This window comes from Patagioenas fasciata, chromosome 11 (genome assembly GCF_037038585.1).
Source record: "Patagioenas fasciata isolate bPatFas1 chromosome 11, bPatFas1.hap1, whole genome shotgun sequence".
NCBI lineage: Eukaryota > Metazoa > Chordata > Aves > Columbiformes > Columbidae > Patagioenas > Patagioenas fasciata.
The window spans coordinates 17,261,905-17,282,183 of NC_092530.1; the positions used below are offsets into that span (position 1 = coordinate 17,261,905).

At 44.4% G+C, this 20,279-nt stretch overlaps 1 protein-coding gene across 2 annotated transcripts in view; it reads left to right on the top strand.

Annotated features, from left to right (window-relative positions):
- The first annotated feature begins 1,859 nt into the window (after positions 1 to 1,859).
- MAMLD1 (mastermind like domain containing 1) overlaps positions 1,860 to 20,279 on the top strand; it is an 82,413-nt gene continuing 63,993 nt past the window's right edge. Inside the window, exon 1 of one of the 2 annotated variants that reach the window (XM_065846832.2) lies at positions 1,860 to 2,140. In XM_065846832.2, the coding sequence (XP_065702904.1) occupies positions 2,087 to 2,140 (54 nt within the window). In that variant the 5' untranslated portion in view covers positions 1,860 to 2,086. Of the gene's footprint in view, positions 2,141 to 3,864; positions 4,074 to 20,279 lie in introns of those variants that run through there. The other variant, XM_071813485.1, reaches the window with a different exon arrangement.

Consider the following 20,279-nt stretch of genomic DNA (forward strand, 5'->3'; position numbering starts at 1 on the left):
GAAAAACTCTGATGGACCTGTCATGCATCCATCTTCTGATTGTGGTGATGTCAGTAGGTTCAGTATATCTACAGAATGCAGGAATCCCTGTGTGTCCCACACATTTCATACATGCATATTTTAGTCAAAAAAACTCCAGGCAGATAGACGGGAGCCCTTACACACCCGCCGATACCTTCAGGGGAAGGTTCCAGACATTGCATACTGGGCAGACAGCAGCACCTCCTTGCAGGTGGAGCTTAATTCATGCATGATGAACGTGTGTCTCCACTGAGCTTGCTCATTTTAGGTGACTCCTCCTCAGCATGTTGGCTTTTTTAAATGCCATGCTGGTGCCCTGATGCTGTGTTTGAGCCCTGGCACCCCAGGCAGGGTTAAAGATTTGATCTGGGCAGCTTAACAAATGCAAACATTGGGTGTTGATATACCTCCTTTTAGACGCAGAAAATTTGAGATCCAGCCCTTGAAGTCTGTAGAATTCAGGGTGCTTACACCCAGACAAGTGTATTATTTTTGTGCTTCTATTTCAGTAGACAAAATACATTGATGTAATTTCAAATAATATAGAAGGCAAAATCACCAGAAAAGCAAATCAATAAACTTCCAAACAATCCAAAAAGAAGTTATACAAATGCTGCTCAGAGGAGTGGGCCTGTAGTTACAGCAGTCACAGGAAAGCTAGAGGCTTCAGGAAAGGTGAAAACAAACTTTTCTTTGTTGATGAACTGATATTTCTGATATTTATTAACTTGGGGTACAAAGATGGGTTTGGTCTATAAGTTGTGAGTTGAAGACGATTGCTGTATGGAAAACTTGCAAGAAAGTGAGGCCAGATTCTGGGTCCACTTGTATGTATTTGGCTACAGTAATTGAGTTGTATTCAAATAACTTTCTTCCTAATTTTATAGAGCATAATTTACTAATATTACTATTACTTTTTAAAGTTAGACATTTTACTAGAAATCATACTAAATCTTCCACATCTCATCCATTGAGTCAGTGTACCGGGACAGGGCTTCTAGTATCTCCAGCCTATCAGGACAGGAGTGACAATCATACCGATTTAGCAATGAAATGAAATTATACCGGCAATTATTTTGGAACAAATGTGCTCTCCTGGCTGCCTGCAACTTGTTCTTCTCAGTCCTTTCTGCACGAGGTCTGAACAGGTTCTCAGCTTTCAGCTGATGGTCTGTCAAAATTAATATTCAGAGATTGCAGCTTGTAACAAGCACGTTTATATTAATATGAGAAGTGTGTGGTTTTATGGGAGCTCTCTATTCAGAATTGTATCTGTCTGCAAAAATACATGTGCATAGCACAAAGGGGGAAAACGAAACACCACCACTGTTTCCTTCTTGGTAACCTGGGTTCACCTGTGTGAGAGGAATTTAACCCTTTCATAAGTGTTTTTTATCACTGCTGAATATCCTAATGGCATAAAGAGAGAGGAGACTACCCTTTTTAAGAATAACTCAAACCTTTACAATTCATGCCTCGGGCTGTCTTTTCAGTGATTTGTACACTTTGATTTGGAAGAAAAAATATCCATTATTGCTTGTATATTTCTGAGCTATGCTACTTCTATACTTAATGAACTTGAAGCTCTACGAAGAAGGTGGTAAACATGCTAAGGAGCTTTTTGCGTAGGCTGTCAGTAGGCTGCATGATTTTCACCTTCATGCACAAGGGGAAAAAAGAGGAAGAAAATAAAAAAAAACATCCTTAGATCTGTGAGGTTTCCAGTTTCTAAAGAGAAGAAAGCGTTACTTCGCCTTTAAGCCTGGAGCCGTGAGTGTGTGTGTGAGTGTGTGTGTGTCTCCTCCTCTTTGAGTGACACAGCACTTAGATATGCCTATCAGTAACTTAAACCCCACAAACTCCACCTTCTAAGTGAGGAAGCTGTGGGTTGATGGAAATGTAGTGAGCAGATTGAGACAGACAGTGAATCATTAGCAAACTGCAACGCCAGGATGAACTTGTCTGGAACCTAAAAGGAGAAAACAGCCTCAGAGTCCTTGGCGGTGCTGGGTTTTGCTAAATACAGCCAAAGTGGATCTAAAAGCCGGCTGATCCCCAGGCCAAGATGCTGCTGGTTTCCCAGCGGGTAGAAGCACCACGCATGGAGCCACATATTCCAGTAAGTAGTATTTGAAATCGATATGAACTGGGAAAGTAGCAGTTGATTTTAAAGGACTTTAAACACCCTCGGAATAGTCGCTCTCCCAGACTCGGCGCGGCTGCAGCCGGAGCCGCTCTCAGCCGGGGTTGTAAAGTTTGCAGACGCGGTTCAGGAAAGTGCCCACCTTGTGCTGGCTTTACCCGGCTGGTTTGTGTTCGTGGGGGCTGCGCCGGGGCTGTGAAAGAGAAGGAACCAGAAACTTGGGGTAAAGACTTCGCCCTCCTTTTTGGTGAGAGCTGATGGCTCCGGGGAGCAGAGGGAGGCTGTCGCTTGCGGCGGGAGGGAGGGAAGGGGGTCCGCGGGCTTGAAAACGCTAGCGAACAAGGTGCTCCCCTGGGCGGCAGCGGGGTGGCCGGTGCGTGGCGGCGGAGGGGCGGGCTGAGCGGGGCGCCGCGTCCCGGGATAGCCGCGGGCGGGCGGGGGCAGCCACACCGGCGAGCCCCGGCCGCGGCAGGGGACGCTCTGTAGGCTTTCATGTCATTTCGTGTGTGCCGACGCGCTGGGGTGCCAGGAGAGGAGAGGGGATGCTGCCGGTCTCGGCCGGGGTGAAACGCCGGCGGCCAGGGGAGAGCGGGCTTGGGGAAGTGCCGGTGCGCCCAGCTCTGCAAGCTCGCAGTATCCGTGCGTAAACACAGCCGGGCTCGCCCACCCTAGCGCTGGGGAATTTTCATTTAAACTTAGATCAAACAGGCAGGGAAGGATAAACCCATCATCGCAGGGGAACTCCTCCGGGAAAGGTGTCACACGTAGATAGGCTAGTGTTGGTCTGTATTATTCTTTTAATAACTCCTGGCATTTGTGTTGGCAGCGGCGTGCCTGGTTATTTTGGGACTCCAAAGCGCACGTTATATAGGAAGGATTTTGAACAAAAGGCTCCGCCGAGCCCAGAAAAAGCCCTCGGTTATTCCTGAAAAGAGTGTGAAGCCCAACACGCAGCCTCCTTTTTGGCGAGGTTGCGTGTGCGTGTGTGCGCGTTTCTCGAAACGGGAATAGCCCAAAAGTGAGGGAGATGGCGCAAACGCGGCGTGTTTGCCGCTCTCTCCGAGACTATACATGTATTTGAAATAAAATGCATGCTGACTCACGATTTAAACTGTTTTGGTTTCTCATCCTGTGATTAAGATCGGGGTTTAGAGCAATTGCGGGGTAAACAAGGCGCTCGCTGACTCGGTCCCACTTCTCCTTCTAAGGCAGGGGCTGCCCCTCTCCCCCAGTCAATAGGCGATCCCTCCTCCCGGTCCCTCCTCCGCCGCCTTCCCCGGCCTGTTGCTCGGCCCTGGGGAGCGCCGGGACGGAGGGCACCGCGGCTTTTGTTCGGGTCTGGCTGGAGGGGGGTTGTCACCAGGGTGACTCGGAGGGTTCCTGGGGAGAACGGCCGTTTCTTGGAAGAAAACGGGCTTTGGTTTCATTTCACACCGCTCCCCCCTCCCACCCCAGAAACAATAAATTTAAAGCCTGCTTTTGTTTTCCCCGGTGCTCCCGGCAGGGCGGCGGGGGGAGGCGGCGGAGCCCGGAGCGGGGGCCGGGAGGCGCCGCGGAGCCGCGGCCGCTGTCCGACGCGACCAGCTGGGCAGTGTCCCCGGTGCGGCGTGCGGACGCGTGATGGCCTCGCCTCTTCCCGTCGGAAGGGGACGAGCCTTCTGCCGCGGGCGCCGCACGAAGAGCCTGCCTGCTCCTCCGCCACCGGGGGGGACCCCGCAGTTCCTCCCCCGACCCGCCAGCGGGGAGATTAACTGCGTCTGGCCCCTTCCCGAACCGGGGGCGGAGGCGCCGGGCTCCCCCCCTCCCGCCGCCACTCCGGCCACCTCCCGCTGCCGTGCGGCCGCCCCGGCTTTGGGAGCGGGGGGGTGGAAGCGCCAGGAGAGGTGAAATACTCCCCCTGTTATATAACGTGAGTGTTTCCCTGGCTAGCGCTGTAATCCCCGGGTAATGCCTAATGCCCGTGCCCTGGGGGTTGGGGGGGCAGAGGGGGGCTGCCCCTCCCGGTGTTCCCCCTCTGGGCCGAGCTGATGGGGAAATAAAGCTGCTGATGCGCGAGATGGCCCATATGGTGCCTCCAGGAGAGAAGGAGCCGGAACGGCCTTGAACCTGCCGGACCTGGCAGCTGGTTGCTGCCCCCGCTCCGGGCTCGCCCCCCCCGGCTTGGCGGGCGCACGGGCATCCCCCGGATAAGCGGGGGCCCCGCCCCGTGCGGTGGTGGCGGCTTTTCCCCGCCACCCCCATACCCGGCTACCCACCGGGACGTGTTTCTGTGTGTTACTGTGCGAGCAGCTGACTGCCAGAATAACACCGAGGGTGGGAGGCACTAATGGTGCGGGGGGGTTGGAGGAGGGGCAGGGGTTCGGGGGACACACGCTCCGGGGGGAGCACCTCCCGCGCTCGGGCTCTGCCTGCCTGCGGCCGCGCTCGCCGGGTTCCGGCAGGAGGGAGCAGTTGGAGGGAGTTAACACGCGAGCACCTAAAAAAGCAGCAATCTAGTTCTGGCACTGACCATTTTCAGTTCTCTCTCCCTGCCATATGTTTGGAAGGGGAAAAAAAAGGCAATTTGGGAAAGATGCTCTCAGCTAAAGGGAGGAGGTGGGCTGAGGGAGCGAGATAGGAGGAAATTCCATGTTAGGAAAGCATTAGCAAGGGGTAACTTCTAATGTTTTCCTGCCACTGACGTTGACAGTGACACACATGTGTGGGTTGAAATTGGAACGTCACTGAGTTTTTAAACTCAACCAGGAAATAGTCTGTTGCTCAGGGATAAAAAACAAATACTATATATTGTGAGGCAGGTAACATGCAGTTAACAGCTCCTTTCAAGGCAGTCGAAAGCTGTTTAATGTTTAGAATTGAGCTACTCAAATTTAATTTAGCTTTTTATTTTCAGAGGGTTGGTGTGGTGATTTGTTTGTTTGGTTTTTGTTTGTTTGTTTTGTTTTTTTTTTAAGTTGAGGTTTTTCATCTCTATTTTTAATCCTTTTAACTAATACTTCAGAATCAGAAAAGCAAATATTGACAGGGCTTCACTTTTAGTCTCTTGTAACTAAGTAGTTCAAACTTGCAAAGTCTTGGACTTTTTAAAGCTAAGGTAGTTGTTAAAGGGTTTTGAGGGGCACTAGTTATTGCCAGAGGCAGTTATATTTTAAAAAATTCTTTTGTATGGCTTCCTGTTACACAGGTAGAATTGTTCTATAAATACAATGTGTTTGGTTTTGGTTTTTTTACTGATCTTGTTACAAACGTTACAATGTGGTAGCATTCAGAGATTTAAAATGGGATTAGGGATCTATTGTGCTAGATGCTTTCTGAACATACAGGAAATTTACCGCCAGAGTTTGTGATCCAAGGTGTCAGTCTGACACTCTTGCCATTGCTTAAATGGTTACTAACCTGCCTGGATGCAGTGGTAGGACAGGGATCGACTTAGCAACTGGCTTCATGGGAGAAACGAAAGTTAGGAAGGCAGAAGGTAACACAAGGGCAAGAATAACAGCAAGTAAAATCCCCGAGTCGTCCTGTAGGTTAAGTACAGTGCAACTCACTGGTTCCCAGTCATTTAATCAATAAATGTTCTATGTTACTTGCTACTCTGATGAAAGTCGCCTTAAAATAACTTTTATGAGCATGTAACCATTGGAAAGTGAAGTAAATCTTGCAGAAGCTGTGACACATGGATTTATCCAAACTGGGGGACGGAGTAGTAGAAGGTTGTCTGAGCTCCTTAAACAGGGAGAAAGGCAAAATCCCCAGGTTTTCATTGTTCCCTCATTCTGTCTCTTTCTCAGTGTCAGCATTTTTCAACATTTAGGTGAAGGTGACTGTAAGTTACAATTCATTAGTAATTGGTATGGTCTCCAAATAAAGATAGCTATATCAGTTTAAATGATGCTGGCACCTCTCCAAGGATCCCTCTATATCTGACACATTTGCCACTCACTTCTTCAAGGAACAATTCGTATTCTACATTGTTATTTTTTTCTCTATGGGAAGAGCAGTAGTGTAACTCCTTACGAAGGCTATCTACCTCATGTTGAAGTTTGACTTGCTGTCTTCAAACAAACAAACAAAAAACTGAGAGAGAGAATTTTGAACTGAAGGAAGCAGAAGACACACCAAGGCTTTGCATTGAACTGTTTTATATCAATATTGATTTTTAAAGGGGGTTTGTGTTATATAGAGGGAGCTTTTATCCCCCTGAGCTCTTTGGCAATTATCTTTCTGCCATAAATGTTGATACGCACATAATGGATGTAACTAAAAAATCTCCTTATCCCAGCAGAAAAGGCTGACTGTTTGTTGGAGCAGAGAGAATGCTGAGAGTGTGAATAGACAAACCCATATGTCGCTGGTGAGAGAGATAAATGATGGACGAACAGGAGCTGGTTACTATGGATCAGCACAATAAACCAATTCCCATCATACACCTCTCTTAATAATATACCAGTTTCAATGCCATTGACGGGTAACCTAGGTAGCACCAGTCAACTGTAAGTTTTTCAACTGTTCTTTTATACATCTCAAAGAACAGTTGGGACTGTTCTAATTTTTTCAGATGTTGAGTGCTAAAATTATGCAGAACTTCCTTCCTTGCCAGTAATTTTGAAGGGGAACTTCAGAGCATTGCTGTGAAATGCCAAATGTGCACAATACTGTTGTGTGCTTATAGTAAGTTTTGTTTTGTTTTGGTTAACCTGTAAAAGGGATACACTCAAAAAGCAAATGCTTAACAAATATGTGAAGAAACCTTTAGGCGTTTAGTGCTACTCTCATTAGTGTTGTTTCAGATGGGACCAGATATTGGAAGATACCGGAGTATTGTTTTAAGTGAAAATAACAAAATAACAACGCTGTGTTTAAAAGAAAAAACAGCCCTGCAGAATAGGCAGTGATCAATAACACAGTTTTGACTTTCTGTAACCCATTTTAGGGCTTCCAGCAGCTGAAGGAAAACTTTGCAAAGCAGTCTGTACTTGCACCACCATCTCCTTCCAGTGTTCTTTATTATTACTGCTAGTGTTTTGTGCAGAAAACTGAAGTCTTTGTCAGTTAAAGGTTTCACTTTATGTCCTTCTCTTCTGCTGGATATTTTTCATTGCAGTTGCTATGAACCAGCCTGTTAGCTCTGTGCAAAATGAAAGTATATCTCAGGTTGACAGCGTAAGCAGGGTTCATGGTTCCTGGGATATGATTCCATCATTTTCGAAGTCACCAGTTGCTCTACCAGAAAGTGATGCAACCAGAGAGGGATAACTAGCAAATGCAAATGAGCTATGAAGAGTCTTTATTCCTCTAAGGAAGCTTCCTCACTAATAATAATTTTCTTTTTCTAAATGGAAGAAAGTGTAAGTCATTACTTTCCTTCAGGAGAAAAATATTTATTTTGTACAGCACCTACTTGCAAAGTTATAGTAGCTCTTTTTAGAGCTGTTTACTTTGGTGTGTGTCTCAGATGAGCTTAAGGGTGTTTGTAGGCCAGGCTGCAGGACAGCACAGCAGTCTTTCTCCTTTCAGGGGCCAAATCTAGCAGTCCTTTTTCATTTTATAGGGGATGAGACTCAGATTTGATAGGGAAAGGGGGTGGTTATGTGGTCCCAAACTGCTCCCTTTCACCTCTTGGAGGAAATTAAATGGAAATGTAGCTGAGTGAAGGATTTTGTCTCCACTGGCTGGATTTTAGCAGCCCCTTTGCTCCTGTGCAGGAAGAGTTGTGCCCAAAGGCTCGAGCAGGGAGAAGAACCCTGGGTTTCCTTCCTCCCCTCCCTCCCAGCTGGCTGGACTGGCCGGGGGACGCAGGCTGTGCCCATGGGGCCAGTGAAGGGCCAGGGGGGCCACGTGTGGAGATGCAGTGGGTGCAGGATTTTGTATGGCCCTTTACTCCGAGTGCTGCCTCATCGCAGCAATGAACCCTTGGTAAGTGCTGACCCAAGGAAAGGGCTGCTGCTCTTGGGCTGATGCCACACTGACCAAAATTGCTCTTTGGCAATTGGTGACCAGGCTGAGGAGAGGGAAAAGTAGAATTCATCATTGTACAAAGAGAGACATCGTATTGTGACTTGTTGAAATCTGCTCTGCTTTCCCCTGCAAGGGACTTGGCAGTTTTATTGATAACGAAGTGTTACATAAGTACCCCATCAGGCATGTCCTAATTTGTTAATAATTGATGATCTGGGTAGCACAGAAATACCAGTGGTGTTAATGCACTCCCACACTAATCTGCAATCTCTGCAAGCCCCATGTTTTGCTTTGAATTTAATTGGAATATAAGCATTCTTTCTTTTATTTTCCTTTTGACTTTACCTGGTGATTCAACCACAGCTGCCTGTTGTGCTTCCCTGTTCAGGCAGGGACAGCTGGGGGCTCAGCCTGGCGCAGACATGATATAGATTACCTCTGCAGGGGAGGGTGTTAACTACGTTATTGTTTCACCCCATGTCAGGCGATCTACTGAGTGGCATCAGTTTGAGCCCAGGGGGAAGCCAGTTTTTTGCACCTTCCACCTTTGGAGGTGAAGTGTAAGTCCCATGGGATGGATGCGCTGGTGCCTCTGCAATTCCTGCACCAGGATTTGTCAGTACAGAGAAGCCAGGGTGCTTTTTGCACAGCACAGAGCAAGCACCCTTCCATTTCTTCCCTTCTCATAACAGGCTGTATTTGCAGCTACTGGCTACTTTTGTCGTGCCACAGCTAGAGTGATCGGAAAAAATATTTACGTCTGTTGACACGCACAAAAAAGAAATACTTGATATCATCACCGTGATCTGCCTCTTTTGTCTTGCATTGTTTTTCTTTTGCATTTCTGTGGAAGTTTCTTTTTCTCTAGAATTTAGTACCTCAGGATTCCGAGCAGGTTCAGGAGTTATATCTACCTGAGACATACCTATTTATTGTTTTCAGAATAACACAGCACATTTACTCTGTTGTGGGCACTGAAACCCATTACCTGCATTAAAATCAGAAGCAGCAAGGTAACTTTCTAGTTATGTTGTGAAATATAATGCCATTGTTTGCTTTTATTAACGTCTCGAGGTTGATTATACGGTGGTAAGAAGCCTGTTCTGCTGTGCAAAAGCCTGTCTTTAATTTCAAGTGGTTGATCCTGATCAGGCAGTTAGAGCGGCTGCAGCAACAATTGCTTGGAGCTCGAAATCACATTTGTCACAAGATCTGCCCGGTAGTACTGGCTGCTTGAAGTCTTACTCCGACTTTTCAGAGTTACCCTTTGGTTGGATTGCAGTGGTGGGGGACTTGCCAATCTTTCCTGTTCTTTGTGCCTGATTCTGAAAGACTGGCAAGCTTTATGCTGTGTTTTCTGAAGAGGGCCCAGCTTTACGAAGCTGCCTGTCTGTCAGGGATTAATTTAACCTCTAATTACTACATTTTCTTCACAGTTTGCTGCACATGAGCGTGTTATAACAAAAGCACAAAGAAGAATGTCATTTTATTTAGCCACTACTCTGAAATTAATTTAGGGGGTATAGAGTCAGATCTGACACACTTGGTGTTAAAATAATTGTACTGGCATTAGAATTAAAGTACATAATCTTGTTGTTTCTAATGATACAACAGTACTAGTGTAAATAGTGTTGTTAGCTCGTTAGTCATTGCCACAGTAATAGGAATGATACCTAGAAATATTCAAATAAGAATGGCAGCAAAAGTTTCCCCAAAATAATTAATGGTTTCCCCAAAAGAGTGCATGGTTTCTGCTTGATTGCCAACCACCATTTGGTTTTAAGATTACATGTCTAAGAGTTGTTTGTTGTTTTTTCTAAAAGGGTCTTCCAAATTGCAATAAACAAACATTTTCGATGGCTTGGGTTCCTTCCAGCCCGGATAATGATTTTTTTTTGTTTTTTTTTTTTAAACATGCAGCATCTTGGGAACAGTACAAAAGGCCATATGTCCTCTTCTGCCTGCCCACACTGACATCAGTGATGCAGCAGTTCATTGAGAGTAGCGGGTAGACTTGAAGGAAGGGAGTGAGGGAGTGAGTCTGTTTCTGTTATGAGACATAGGGTCGCTTTCTTCTTTTACATTTCTGTGCTCTGTAATATTTACAACAAAGGTGTGTTTTGTTTTGTTTTTTTCCTCTGGGAAGTTTTGGATTGGGAAATGCAGCCTATCTCCAGTTTAAGTAAATGCAGTTAAAAGCACTACTGTTGTTACATGATAAATTCACAGTAGCTGCCTCTGCGTCCTGCCCCGCGTCCGTCACCTCTGAGCAGGCTTGTTGAAATGACTTTGAAAGGGTAATTTCTCACATAGAGTTTGGTCTGCAGAATTATTGGTTATGATACTAACGATTTATTTCTAGTGGAAACAGAAGGTTGATTGCATATTTTTGCGTCATGCCTTCAAGTTATAAAGCATGGGCCAAGCTCAGTAATTCTCCTTCAGTAGAAACTGTAACTGCATTTGATGGGAAACTTTCCCCAAAGATTCCCCAAGGTCAGATAGGACACAGTTACAGAGTCAAATCTGGTAGCCTCTTTCGCAAAAGGAGAATTAATGTAGCATCGTTATCCAGGCTTGTGACAACAGTGACACAGGATTGCCAAAATGACTAATGGAAGGAGATGGATGATTGATTCTCTTTGTAGTAGTGGATCAGGTTACTCCTCTGAATTCTTTCTCCATTTCTCTCAATTCCCAAACTGCAACCAGTTATTGTGATTATTTACTCTAATAACTTCCAATCTACAAGTAAATTGAACATAAATTAAGATCAACTGATGTAAGGGATGGGATGGTTCACTGAGCTGACAATAAGGTATGGAGACACTTCTGCTGATCAGTCGTTACATGGGATGGCTGTTTTCTGTCTGTGTGGAGGGGGCTGGAGGCCCCTGCTCTTTTTTTTGTGGATATGAGTTTTCACATAACAAATTGGAGATTTCCTAAGGTAGAATCCAACCCCAAATAATGCCTGCTTGCCTGCTCCAGTTTTAAAACTGTCAGACTTTTTTGTTTTTTCCAGAGGGTTTGAATACCCGTACCCCACAGGCCTCCAGACATGGAGGCAATTTTTGGAGTAAAAAGTTCCCAGATTCTTACTTGTCCATTGTAAAATGGGAATAGTAGTGCTTTACTTTAAGGGATGTTTAGTGTGAAAGTTAACTAGTTAAATATTTTGGAAATCATAAGTGCTTGTTACTACCTGATGTCTTTAGGGACTTTTCACATAGTTGGAAATTACATTAAAAATAAAGTCAGGTGCATCTTACTGTAACAGCATCTCAGTGTGAATGCTAGTTGATTTCTTTGCTCTGGCTATAATGCCAATGCAAGTGGATATTTTTCCCCCCGACATCACATCATAGTATCTTACTTTTGCTGGAACTTCAGAATTTGATATAGGGGAAAAGAAAATATTTAAAGAAAATAAAATGGCATCTACTCTCAGGCATGTATTTTAATGTTTCATTCTCAGCCACAGATGTTCACAGGTTAAGTTCTGGGCAAGGGCAAACAAATGGATATTTTACAAAGACATTTGTCACACACAGTTCCACTCACACACGGGAAGCTTTTCCCCCATACATTAGCATGTAGCGTTTAGTATGTAAACATTTTCATTAGTTTAAGGATAATTATGCAACACTCATTTCTTGTGGTTATTGGAATGGATACTGGTTTAATTTCATTTTGTTTTGACTAGTTACTTTAAATCTTACTAGAATTCTCACAGTTCTAAATCTATATACAGAAATAATTTCTGAATTCATCCAGTATCTCAGTAACCCAGTAGATAATGCTGATGGGCAGGTACTTCTAAGGACTTCACTTTTCCTGTTCCTTTAACTTATTTTCTTAATTAACTGTGTTGATTTAAAGTCACACAAACTGAAAAAAAACCCCAAGTATATACAATCCTGCAGTCAGAAGTACAGGCAAAAGGTTTTGATCTCTGACTGTCAAATGGTGACTCATTAAAAAGAAATTTTCGTTCCTCCCTTTTCAAAGAGTTACTTACTACCATGCAGTAAAATATCTAGTTTTGATGCTACTGCATTGAAATGCCTGACATTGTTGGTATATTAACTCCAAACTCTATAAGATCATTTGATTACAGGCTCCATGAGGTTTTGTTTTGTTGTTTTTCTCTATAAAACAAACAAACAAACAAGTTGGGTGATTTTCTTCAAGCTTTACCCTGCCTGTTTGAGTATAGTCTAAAATGAAACATGTTTGGATTTTAATAACAGAGGACCCTTTCCATACTTTAAGCAGTGGATCATTCAATATACTTTTAAGTACACAGTAGCATGCAAGCACTAATTTGTTTATAATTGTGCATTGGTAACATTAGACAAGGAGATTGGAATTTGTCTAAATAAAAATTCTCTTTGTCTTCCACATCAAGGGTTGTGTGTAAGCATTTTCTAATATGGTATTGCATAAAGCTGAAAATTGTACTGAAGAGACACAGTCAAGATCCAACCAAAGGCATGCCCCTTTTCTCAATTTCCATATTAATCTTGACTCTTTGAGCCATCTCCTTTGTTTTCCTGTTCTTACCTATTCTACACATTTGATGAAGGGCACAAAGGTGTGTTTGAATCCTCCATCTCATCTCCTCTCCCTGTTTATGGATTGGTTGGTTTGAACTTTACATAGTGTTGAAAGGATGTTTTCTTGTTTGCAGCAGCACTTGTATTTGACTTGAAGCAGAAGGAAAGTGTGTTCGGGCTTTTCACTCTTTATGAGAAGTGAATCTTGGTCCCTGATCCCAGAAGGTAGATCAGCCTTAATTTCAAGTGAAAGTGCTGCATCTTCAAATAACTTCCCATGTCAGTTAGAGTTCAATATTCTTGAATTCCAGAAATACAGATGAATTAAATCTAAAGTTTAGGGCAAGTGTGAAGGATGTAAGAGAAAATGTAGATGTTTCTTCTGATGCCTCCTTCCCCTTCAGGGCTCTTACAGCCTGTCAGCTGTAATCGAGTGATTTGATTGCTTTGTAGTGTTACGCTAAAAGAATAAATCTCAGTGTCTTGGGAATGGGGAACCAATGCAACAATCAAAACCAAACAAGTTAATAAATGTGAAGCATTTCTGCATGGTGCTGCTCCAGAAGTGCTACTTCCAGAAATGCTTGGGGGCATCTGTGGACCAGTCAATTAGTGTAAGTATGTTCACTGTACACACCACTACTAATTGGATGCTGGGGGGGCACTCTGTGTTTTGAAGAAGTGTGTGTCTTCTGTTGGTTCTAAATTATGGAAGTCTTGAGTGTCGCAGGATGAACTGTTTGTTGCTCACCTCCTTGCTTCCTGGTCACTCTAACATACCTGGAAAAAGCTTGACTTGGGCAGACATGATTGTCCTTTCTTTAAAATCAATCTGGCTCTACACATCTCCTACAAATTCTTTTTTTTCCTCTTGACAGCTCTTCTCTCCCCTCACCCAAGCCCCCAAAAATCTGGCCAGATATAGATCATTTGAATGACTGCCCACTGAGACAGTTTGAAATCCAAATTAGACACTTGGACTGTTTTCTGATGCCCATGTACGTACAGTCTGGAGTCATTTGTAAGGACAACACACATAGAAGTGGTGCAAGATAGAGCAGCAGTGTGGTATTCTGTTGTGTAAGAAAACCCCTTCTACTTGCCTGCATGGAACTGATTTTGGATGTTGGTGCTCATGCAGACAAGGCGTGAGTTAATTACTTGAAGTCTTATGCCAGCCTCTAGCTTGAATTTTATCATATCTAAGAACAGCAGCAATGGTGAACTACCAGACAAATGACTGATTCTCACTCTCCATGAGTCCTCCCTTTGGAGCATCTATAGTGGTATCTACATGTCTTATTTCAGGAGTTAGAATGGTGACCCACTTTGCAGCCTTCAGCTAGTCCAGCAAACATCCCTTCTTTGGCATTTGCACCGTGAGCAGAATAGGCCTTCGTAAAGGGCTGTGGAAAACTTATCATCGAATGGTTTGCCATCTACTACCCAAAACATAGTGAAGCAAACTGTTACACTTTGTGTGGAGCTTAGGGCTTGATTAACTTAAATTATCCTCCTGTTGTACATGTTTGTGATGCCGAGGGAATTAGGCAGCATATATTTTCAAGAAATACACGTTCATTATTAAGAAGGTTAAGCAATAACATCCAGTGGTCATTTCCTTTTGGAGCATAGCTCTGTCTCTGTAGTGTAATTTGTTTGTTTATGCATACCGCTAAATCCTGGAGAGGAGGTGGACCAGCTCTGCCGGCGTGAGCTGAGCTGCTCTGCGGCACTGGCTGGCCTGGCTGCACTGGCTGGTGCTGCCCGAGCCACTGATGGAGAGACAGAGACCTCGGGTGTAGAGATGAAGCGGTCCAAAGTACGAGGAGGCAATGGTAGGGGAGAGAGAGTGGGATGGGCTGGGACCGAAGGGAGGGCAAAGCCAAGGAGACAGAGGGAGAGCTGAGGAGGTCAGGCAGGTATCTGGGAGGAGGGTGGAGGCACAGCAGGTCCAGGTCCACCTCGGCAGGGCTGAGATCCCTCACGCGCCTGGTCCACCAGGTCCGGAATCTCCTGTTGCTTCCACTCAAGCAGTGTTTCCTCTGTGCAGACTCAGTCTGTGTTCCTTCAACACTAACTCACAGACAGTGCTTTTCTTTATCTCTGTTGTCTTTTTTAAGTTTGCATCTCTTGGGGTTTCTTTTCCTTGTACTCCTGCTTTCATAGTTCTGTTGTGATGGCTCTGCTGGAGGAATTGGACTCGCTTAGCGGCAGTGAAGAGATGCTCCAGGGACCCAACCTGGTGTCACCTCTGGAGGCATGCAGAGCTGTGGCAGGGAGCAGGCACAGTGCTGGGGCTGCACACCTTTCCTTGTCCTGTGATCACAGGCACATGTTGGTTTGGTCTATGTTGTTTGTTTGAAGCACTTTCCTTTGGGTGAGTGCAGTGCTTGGGCAGTCCAGCTGCGGAACAGCTGACCAAGCTTAAAACTGCTGTTTGATGTGTGACTGCAGGACCTGCCGGTTGGCTTTGAACCGGTGCTGAGACTGGGACAGAAGTGAAGGCATGTCTGCACCACTGTTCTTGTTGTGTAAATGCACTGGTTCGGGCAGAAATAGTGAAGACTACTTTCACCCAGCTAGCCTGCTGGTTACTGTCAGCAGGACAGCTGTGGTTGCATGAGCTAAGTTTGAGCTGCAGCAGGTACTTTAGACATTAAGTGAATAACCTGGCACTTGACCCACACGGAACAGCAGCAGTGCCCGGAGCATTATCTCTCTCCTTCCCCGGGCCAGCCCTGCGGGCACGTCTATGTGAGGTCAGTGTGCCTCACCATGCCCGGGAAGCTGGTGCAGAAAATCAGCTAAGCTGCTAAAGAGCCATCTTCCCAAATCCCCTTTAACAGAAATTTGGGATCTTAGGGTGGCCTTGGATTCTGTAAACCTCAGATGGTAATGTTCTCTTTTACAGCTGTCTGGGAAGCATTGTAGCTTCTCAAAAGTAAGGAGATATAATTCAGTGTTTATAAAGGCAGATGAGAAAGTAAAAGATTCTTTCATTCTCTCTGAGAGCTTCTTCACGCATAGAAAGAATGAGTCACTCAGCATTTTGTTATTGAATAGGAGCTGATTTACAAGTGTGTATGCCCTGAGATGGATGTTGGTGGGTGAACTCCTGTAGCTCCCTCCATGACCATGCTGTAAATGGCTGCAGCCAGTTTGATGTAATTCATTCTGTGGCACTGTGCTGTCTTTTGAAATGGAAGCATCGTCCTTCTTAAGATCTTCTGAAGTCTAGAAGGCCAATTAACATAGGAATTCTTGATTAGCTTTAATTCACCCCTACTACTCCACAAAGGCATCATTCTTGAATTGCACGAAGAAAGACTCTTCAAACACAGATCCAAATCAGCATACTGGAGATCCTATTGGTAGGTGTGGTGACTACGATTAATACTTACTTGATGTCTTTCATCTTTCAAGTACTTTACACAGAACAAGTATTTCATCTTCACAAAAGATGTATGAGTTAGGTCAAATAAGTTTTACTGTCTCTGCTTTGTTAATAAAGGCAGGGAAACTGAAGCAAAGAGATTAAAGTAATTTGCTCATGGTTACAAAGAAGGCCAGCACTGAAATGGTATAATTTCTGGTTTCTGTTTCTGTGTCCAGACTAATGTCTCTTCTTTGTAAGAAGAAGCAGTAAGACAAAATTGCGAGTAAGAACATCAGCAGATGTTGCAGCTACACCTGTGGCACTCATGCTGATGACCTGCAGAGCGATGCACTGTTCTCCCTCAGCACTGCAGTCTCTCATCCACCCTTATGGAGGCATCACCACAGATGGCTGCTTGAGTTGCAAAGCATCCATGGGTCTTTTCTTAGGCTGATAGAATGGCTCAGTTTAGTCACTGGTCTGCTGGACCATTGGAGACATGAGTATGTGTAGAGATTTCTGGAGTTAAAGGAGTTTCTGCTGGAATGAATGTGACGAGGTGCATACATGATCTTATTCAACTCAGTGATTCTTGACATGTTCCCTTGGAGATGCCCTAGAAAGTGCTTAAATTATATTGTTGAATTTTGAGCATTCAAGTGGTCTCATTAATATGGAAAAATTGTTTGTTTACCTTTGGCTTGCATAGGGCAACTCACAGAGCTTGATTTAAGTGTATGCTCCAGTGCATTGCTGTGTCGGGGCCCCACTGAACAGCAAAGGCTGTGTTGCCCTGAACTGCAGACTGGCAGACAAGTTGTTGAGGGCCCAAAGGTAGGTTTTGGTTTAAAGAGCTTCCTATCAAGATGAGTCAGTGGACAAAGCTTAACATCTGAGAAAGTTCTTATCTGAGAAGGCATCTGACATTTTGAAAGAGAAACCTCCTTTGTGGGTGCGTGTGAGTTTTGTGCACCCTCTATCAGATGGTACAGCTGGTTGACTGTAATGGAAATCCTCACCTGGGGTGGCATAACAATCGTGTTTTAGTTCCTCCAGTCCCACCGTATTGGAGGAGGAGGAGATGCTTTTGCCTGAAACTGACGGCAGCTGTAGAAGACACTTCATTTTGTCTAGATTTGACTGTAAATTCAGTCTCCTGTTTCATGTGGAGTAACGATTTTTATGCTGCAGTGAAGAATCACTCAGCCAGAGAAGGGAGACAGGAGAGCAGAGCAATGCAGCCCTGCTCTCCTTGTAAGGCCACAGTTCAAAATGTTTAATTAGTTGTTTCGAAACGGTGGCTCTTCTCCTTTGAGGAAGGAATGATGTATCAGCAAAAGCTGACCAAATTGATGTAGCAAATCAATTCTATGGTAATCCGTTTATTTAAACTTTGGTACTTAATTTTATAAGCTCTTCTCAAGTGTTCCTGTGCTCCTGTTCATTAGCCAGTATTCTTTTATGCTATCGCTTGGAGGTTTGTGCTGCAGATAGCAAAATGGCCAGGACATGCCACTCGAAACTGCCTCTAAATGTAATTCAAGCAGGTCTGCAATAATACTGCTAAAATAAGAGCTATTTAGCAGCATTATTAATGGGCAAAGAGTTCAGGCAGGATTATGAAAAAGTAAATTTTTATTAAGAGTGGAGGAGCTAGAAGAATGGACTGATTGCCCTGAGTCCTCTGGGCCCTCGAGCAATCAATTTCCCTTTCTAGTATTCAGTTACTTGCTAATTGTATTGATTTTTATCAAATATGTGTACAAATCAATTTTATATTTTAGTGCTGTTAAAAGCTTCCGTCCTTCCTCACAGGCAGTGCTGCTCTGATCATTCTCATTGTCTTCCTTTATTTTAATGCTTTTATCCTAATGTATATTTTTGTTAAGACATGCATGTTTTTCTTTACGACATTTAAGCGGGTGGGGATTTTACCTGGATGCTCAGGGTTGGAGTAAACAGGCGTCACTCGAACAAAACCTCTGAGAGCACTGTGGAACTGTCTGCTTAAAGTAAAAATTGCAGGAAAGGGATGTGTTGTGTCATAAAATGGGTGGGTGCGAGTGGCCATGTAGTGTGGCCCCCTGAAGAGCAGGAAGCACTGCTAGCGCAGGAGACAGATTGTGTTGCAGAAAGATTGTAACTAGAAACAAAGAAAGGGACAAGTGCTGAACATGACAGACTCATTGAATAAACATGAAAATGAAGTTGGGGTGGCAAAAATTAAACTCCTGAAATAATGCAAGCTGTTTAATCGGTGCAGGCTCCATCGTTTCTAAAAAACGTGTCACTCAGGTGCTTCAAGTAAAGTGGATGCTGGAGACATCACTACTAAACAAAGTGAATGTATTGAGCTCTGAACAAAATAAAACAACATTCTCTATTTGTGTTTGTTTATGCCCATGGCGGTTTAAATTGTTCCTGTCAAACTTCCCTATTTTCTGAGATAGCGCACTCTCACGCTCGCTTTTTAATGTACGCTGCGCAGTTTGGAGTTGAGGAAAATCTTTCTTGCTGTGTGTGTAAGCCTGAGAAATTGGTTCTTGTAACTGAAATGTTTGGGGTATGTACAGCACTGCCAGAGATGGTGGGAGACACTTTGAACTTTTCATGGTGTGAGCAGTAGTCAAGAGAACAAGGAGGGTTAGGGCTCTGCTTTTCCACTTGCCTCTGACTTAGTATTACACTACAGAGTTTATGACACTGTGTTTTCTGCTCTCTTTGCCAAGGCGCTTAAAAAATAATAATTAAAAAAAAAAGAAAAATATACTCTTATCCTTTTCTTAGGGAGGGAAAAGTTGCCTTAGCAAGTGTCCAGGTATATCCACATATCCAGTAAAAAATACACTTTTCATTAAAAAACTTGTACAGTGGTAGAAACATAAAGCACCTTATATTTTACATCAATCTCTTTGGTCTTTTTGTTTTTGTTCTCCTCCCTGCTTCTGCTAATGTTTCTTCATTACACAGCAATCCCAGCTGGGAAAGCCAGCAGAAACCACAGATTTTTCAGCCTCTTTTGTCTGCCAGCCGCTGCTCCCAAAGGCAGAGGTGCTATGGCATGGGCAGACGTACCCCAGCCCTCCCGTCAGTTCAAGTGGCACATAGGGACCTGGGGAGCAGCACATCGGGAGCCCCCAGCCAACAGCGCAGTCAGAAGTGGGTGTCTTTGTGCCCCGTAACGCGGTTTGCTGGGCTCCTTAGCTGCCACCGTGGCTTTTCTTGCTACAGGGTACCTGATATTTTCAGATCCAGGTAGGCACCTCGACTGTAATCATCAGTGTAATGTTTTAGAAGCTGGTTAGGAGAAACCAGTCGTATTCCCGTTTGTGCACAGTGAGGTTCCTCGCTGCATTCCCAGCTGGAGCAAAGGGGGACATATCCTGTTCCCGAGAGTAGCTGCCCCATGAAGCTCCAGGTTCCGCACCCCCCGGAGCCCCTGTCCCTGGGGAAGAGCCTCTGCCGGCCCTGCCTCTGGCGCGGCCTCATCTTGCAAACCCCGAGCGCATTTTTTTGTCGTTAGGTTTATACAACACCTCTTGTACGCGAAATCACCAACTGGATAAGCTGTATGAGAGGTCATTATAACACAGAGAAGATAAATGTACCGGTTCTGCTGGAGGCTGTCCTCAGGCTGTTTGTTATGTGTCTCTAACACTGTCACTACATCACACACTTCCTCGATCTCTGTATTACCCTACAAGCCTGTCTAATGGGATCCTCTGTTGCTGATTCCAGCTTACCCTGACCTACTTCTTTCTTGTGTCCCAGCAAGCTGTCAGGAGCTATCAGAGCACTGGGAGCTGAAATAAACACTCACTGAGGGGAAAAGCAAGGCTGTCTCTAGTGAATTTAATTAGCTTTGTTTAACTGGCTTGTTTGCTTTGTAAATCACATCATTTTTAGTCAAATTTAAGGGATAAAAAAAAAATCTGTAATTAAAATCAAATGATGCACAACCTTATTAGAAGTCAAGGGGTTTAGAAGTTCAGTACAAGAAGTCATTTAGTTTGTAACACATTTGCTGTGCTCTGAATATTTTAGAGGATTGAAGGATGAATTTGAGATGCTTTTTGGTTTTGGAGTCTTTCTTCAGATGGGGGGAGGGACTTATTGAGTCAATATCTTTACTTCTCCTTGAATTTGAGAAAAAAAATATATATTTTTTTAAATTAAGACTTGAGTCTTTTCATCAGTATTGCAAGCTTGCTGGATAAAA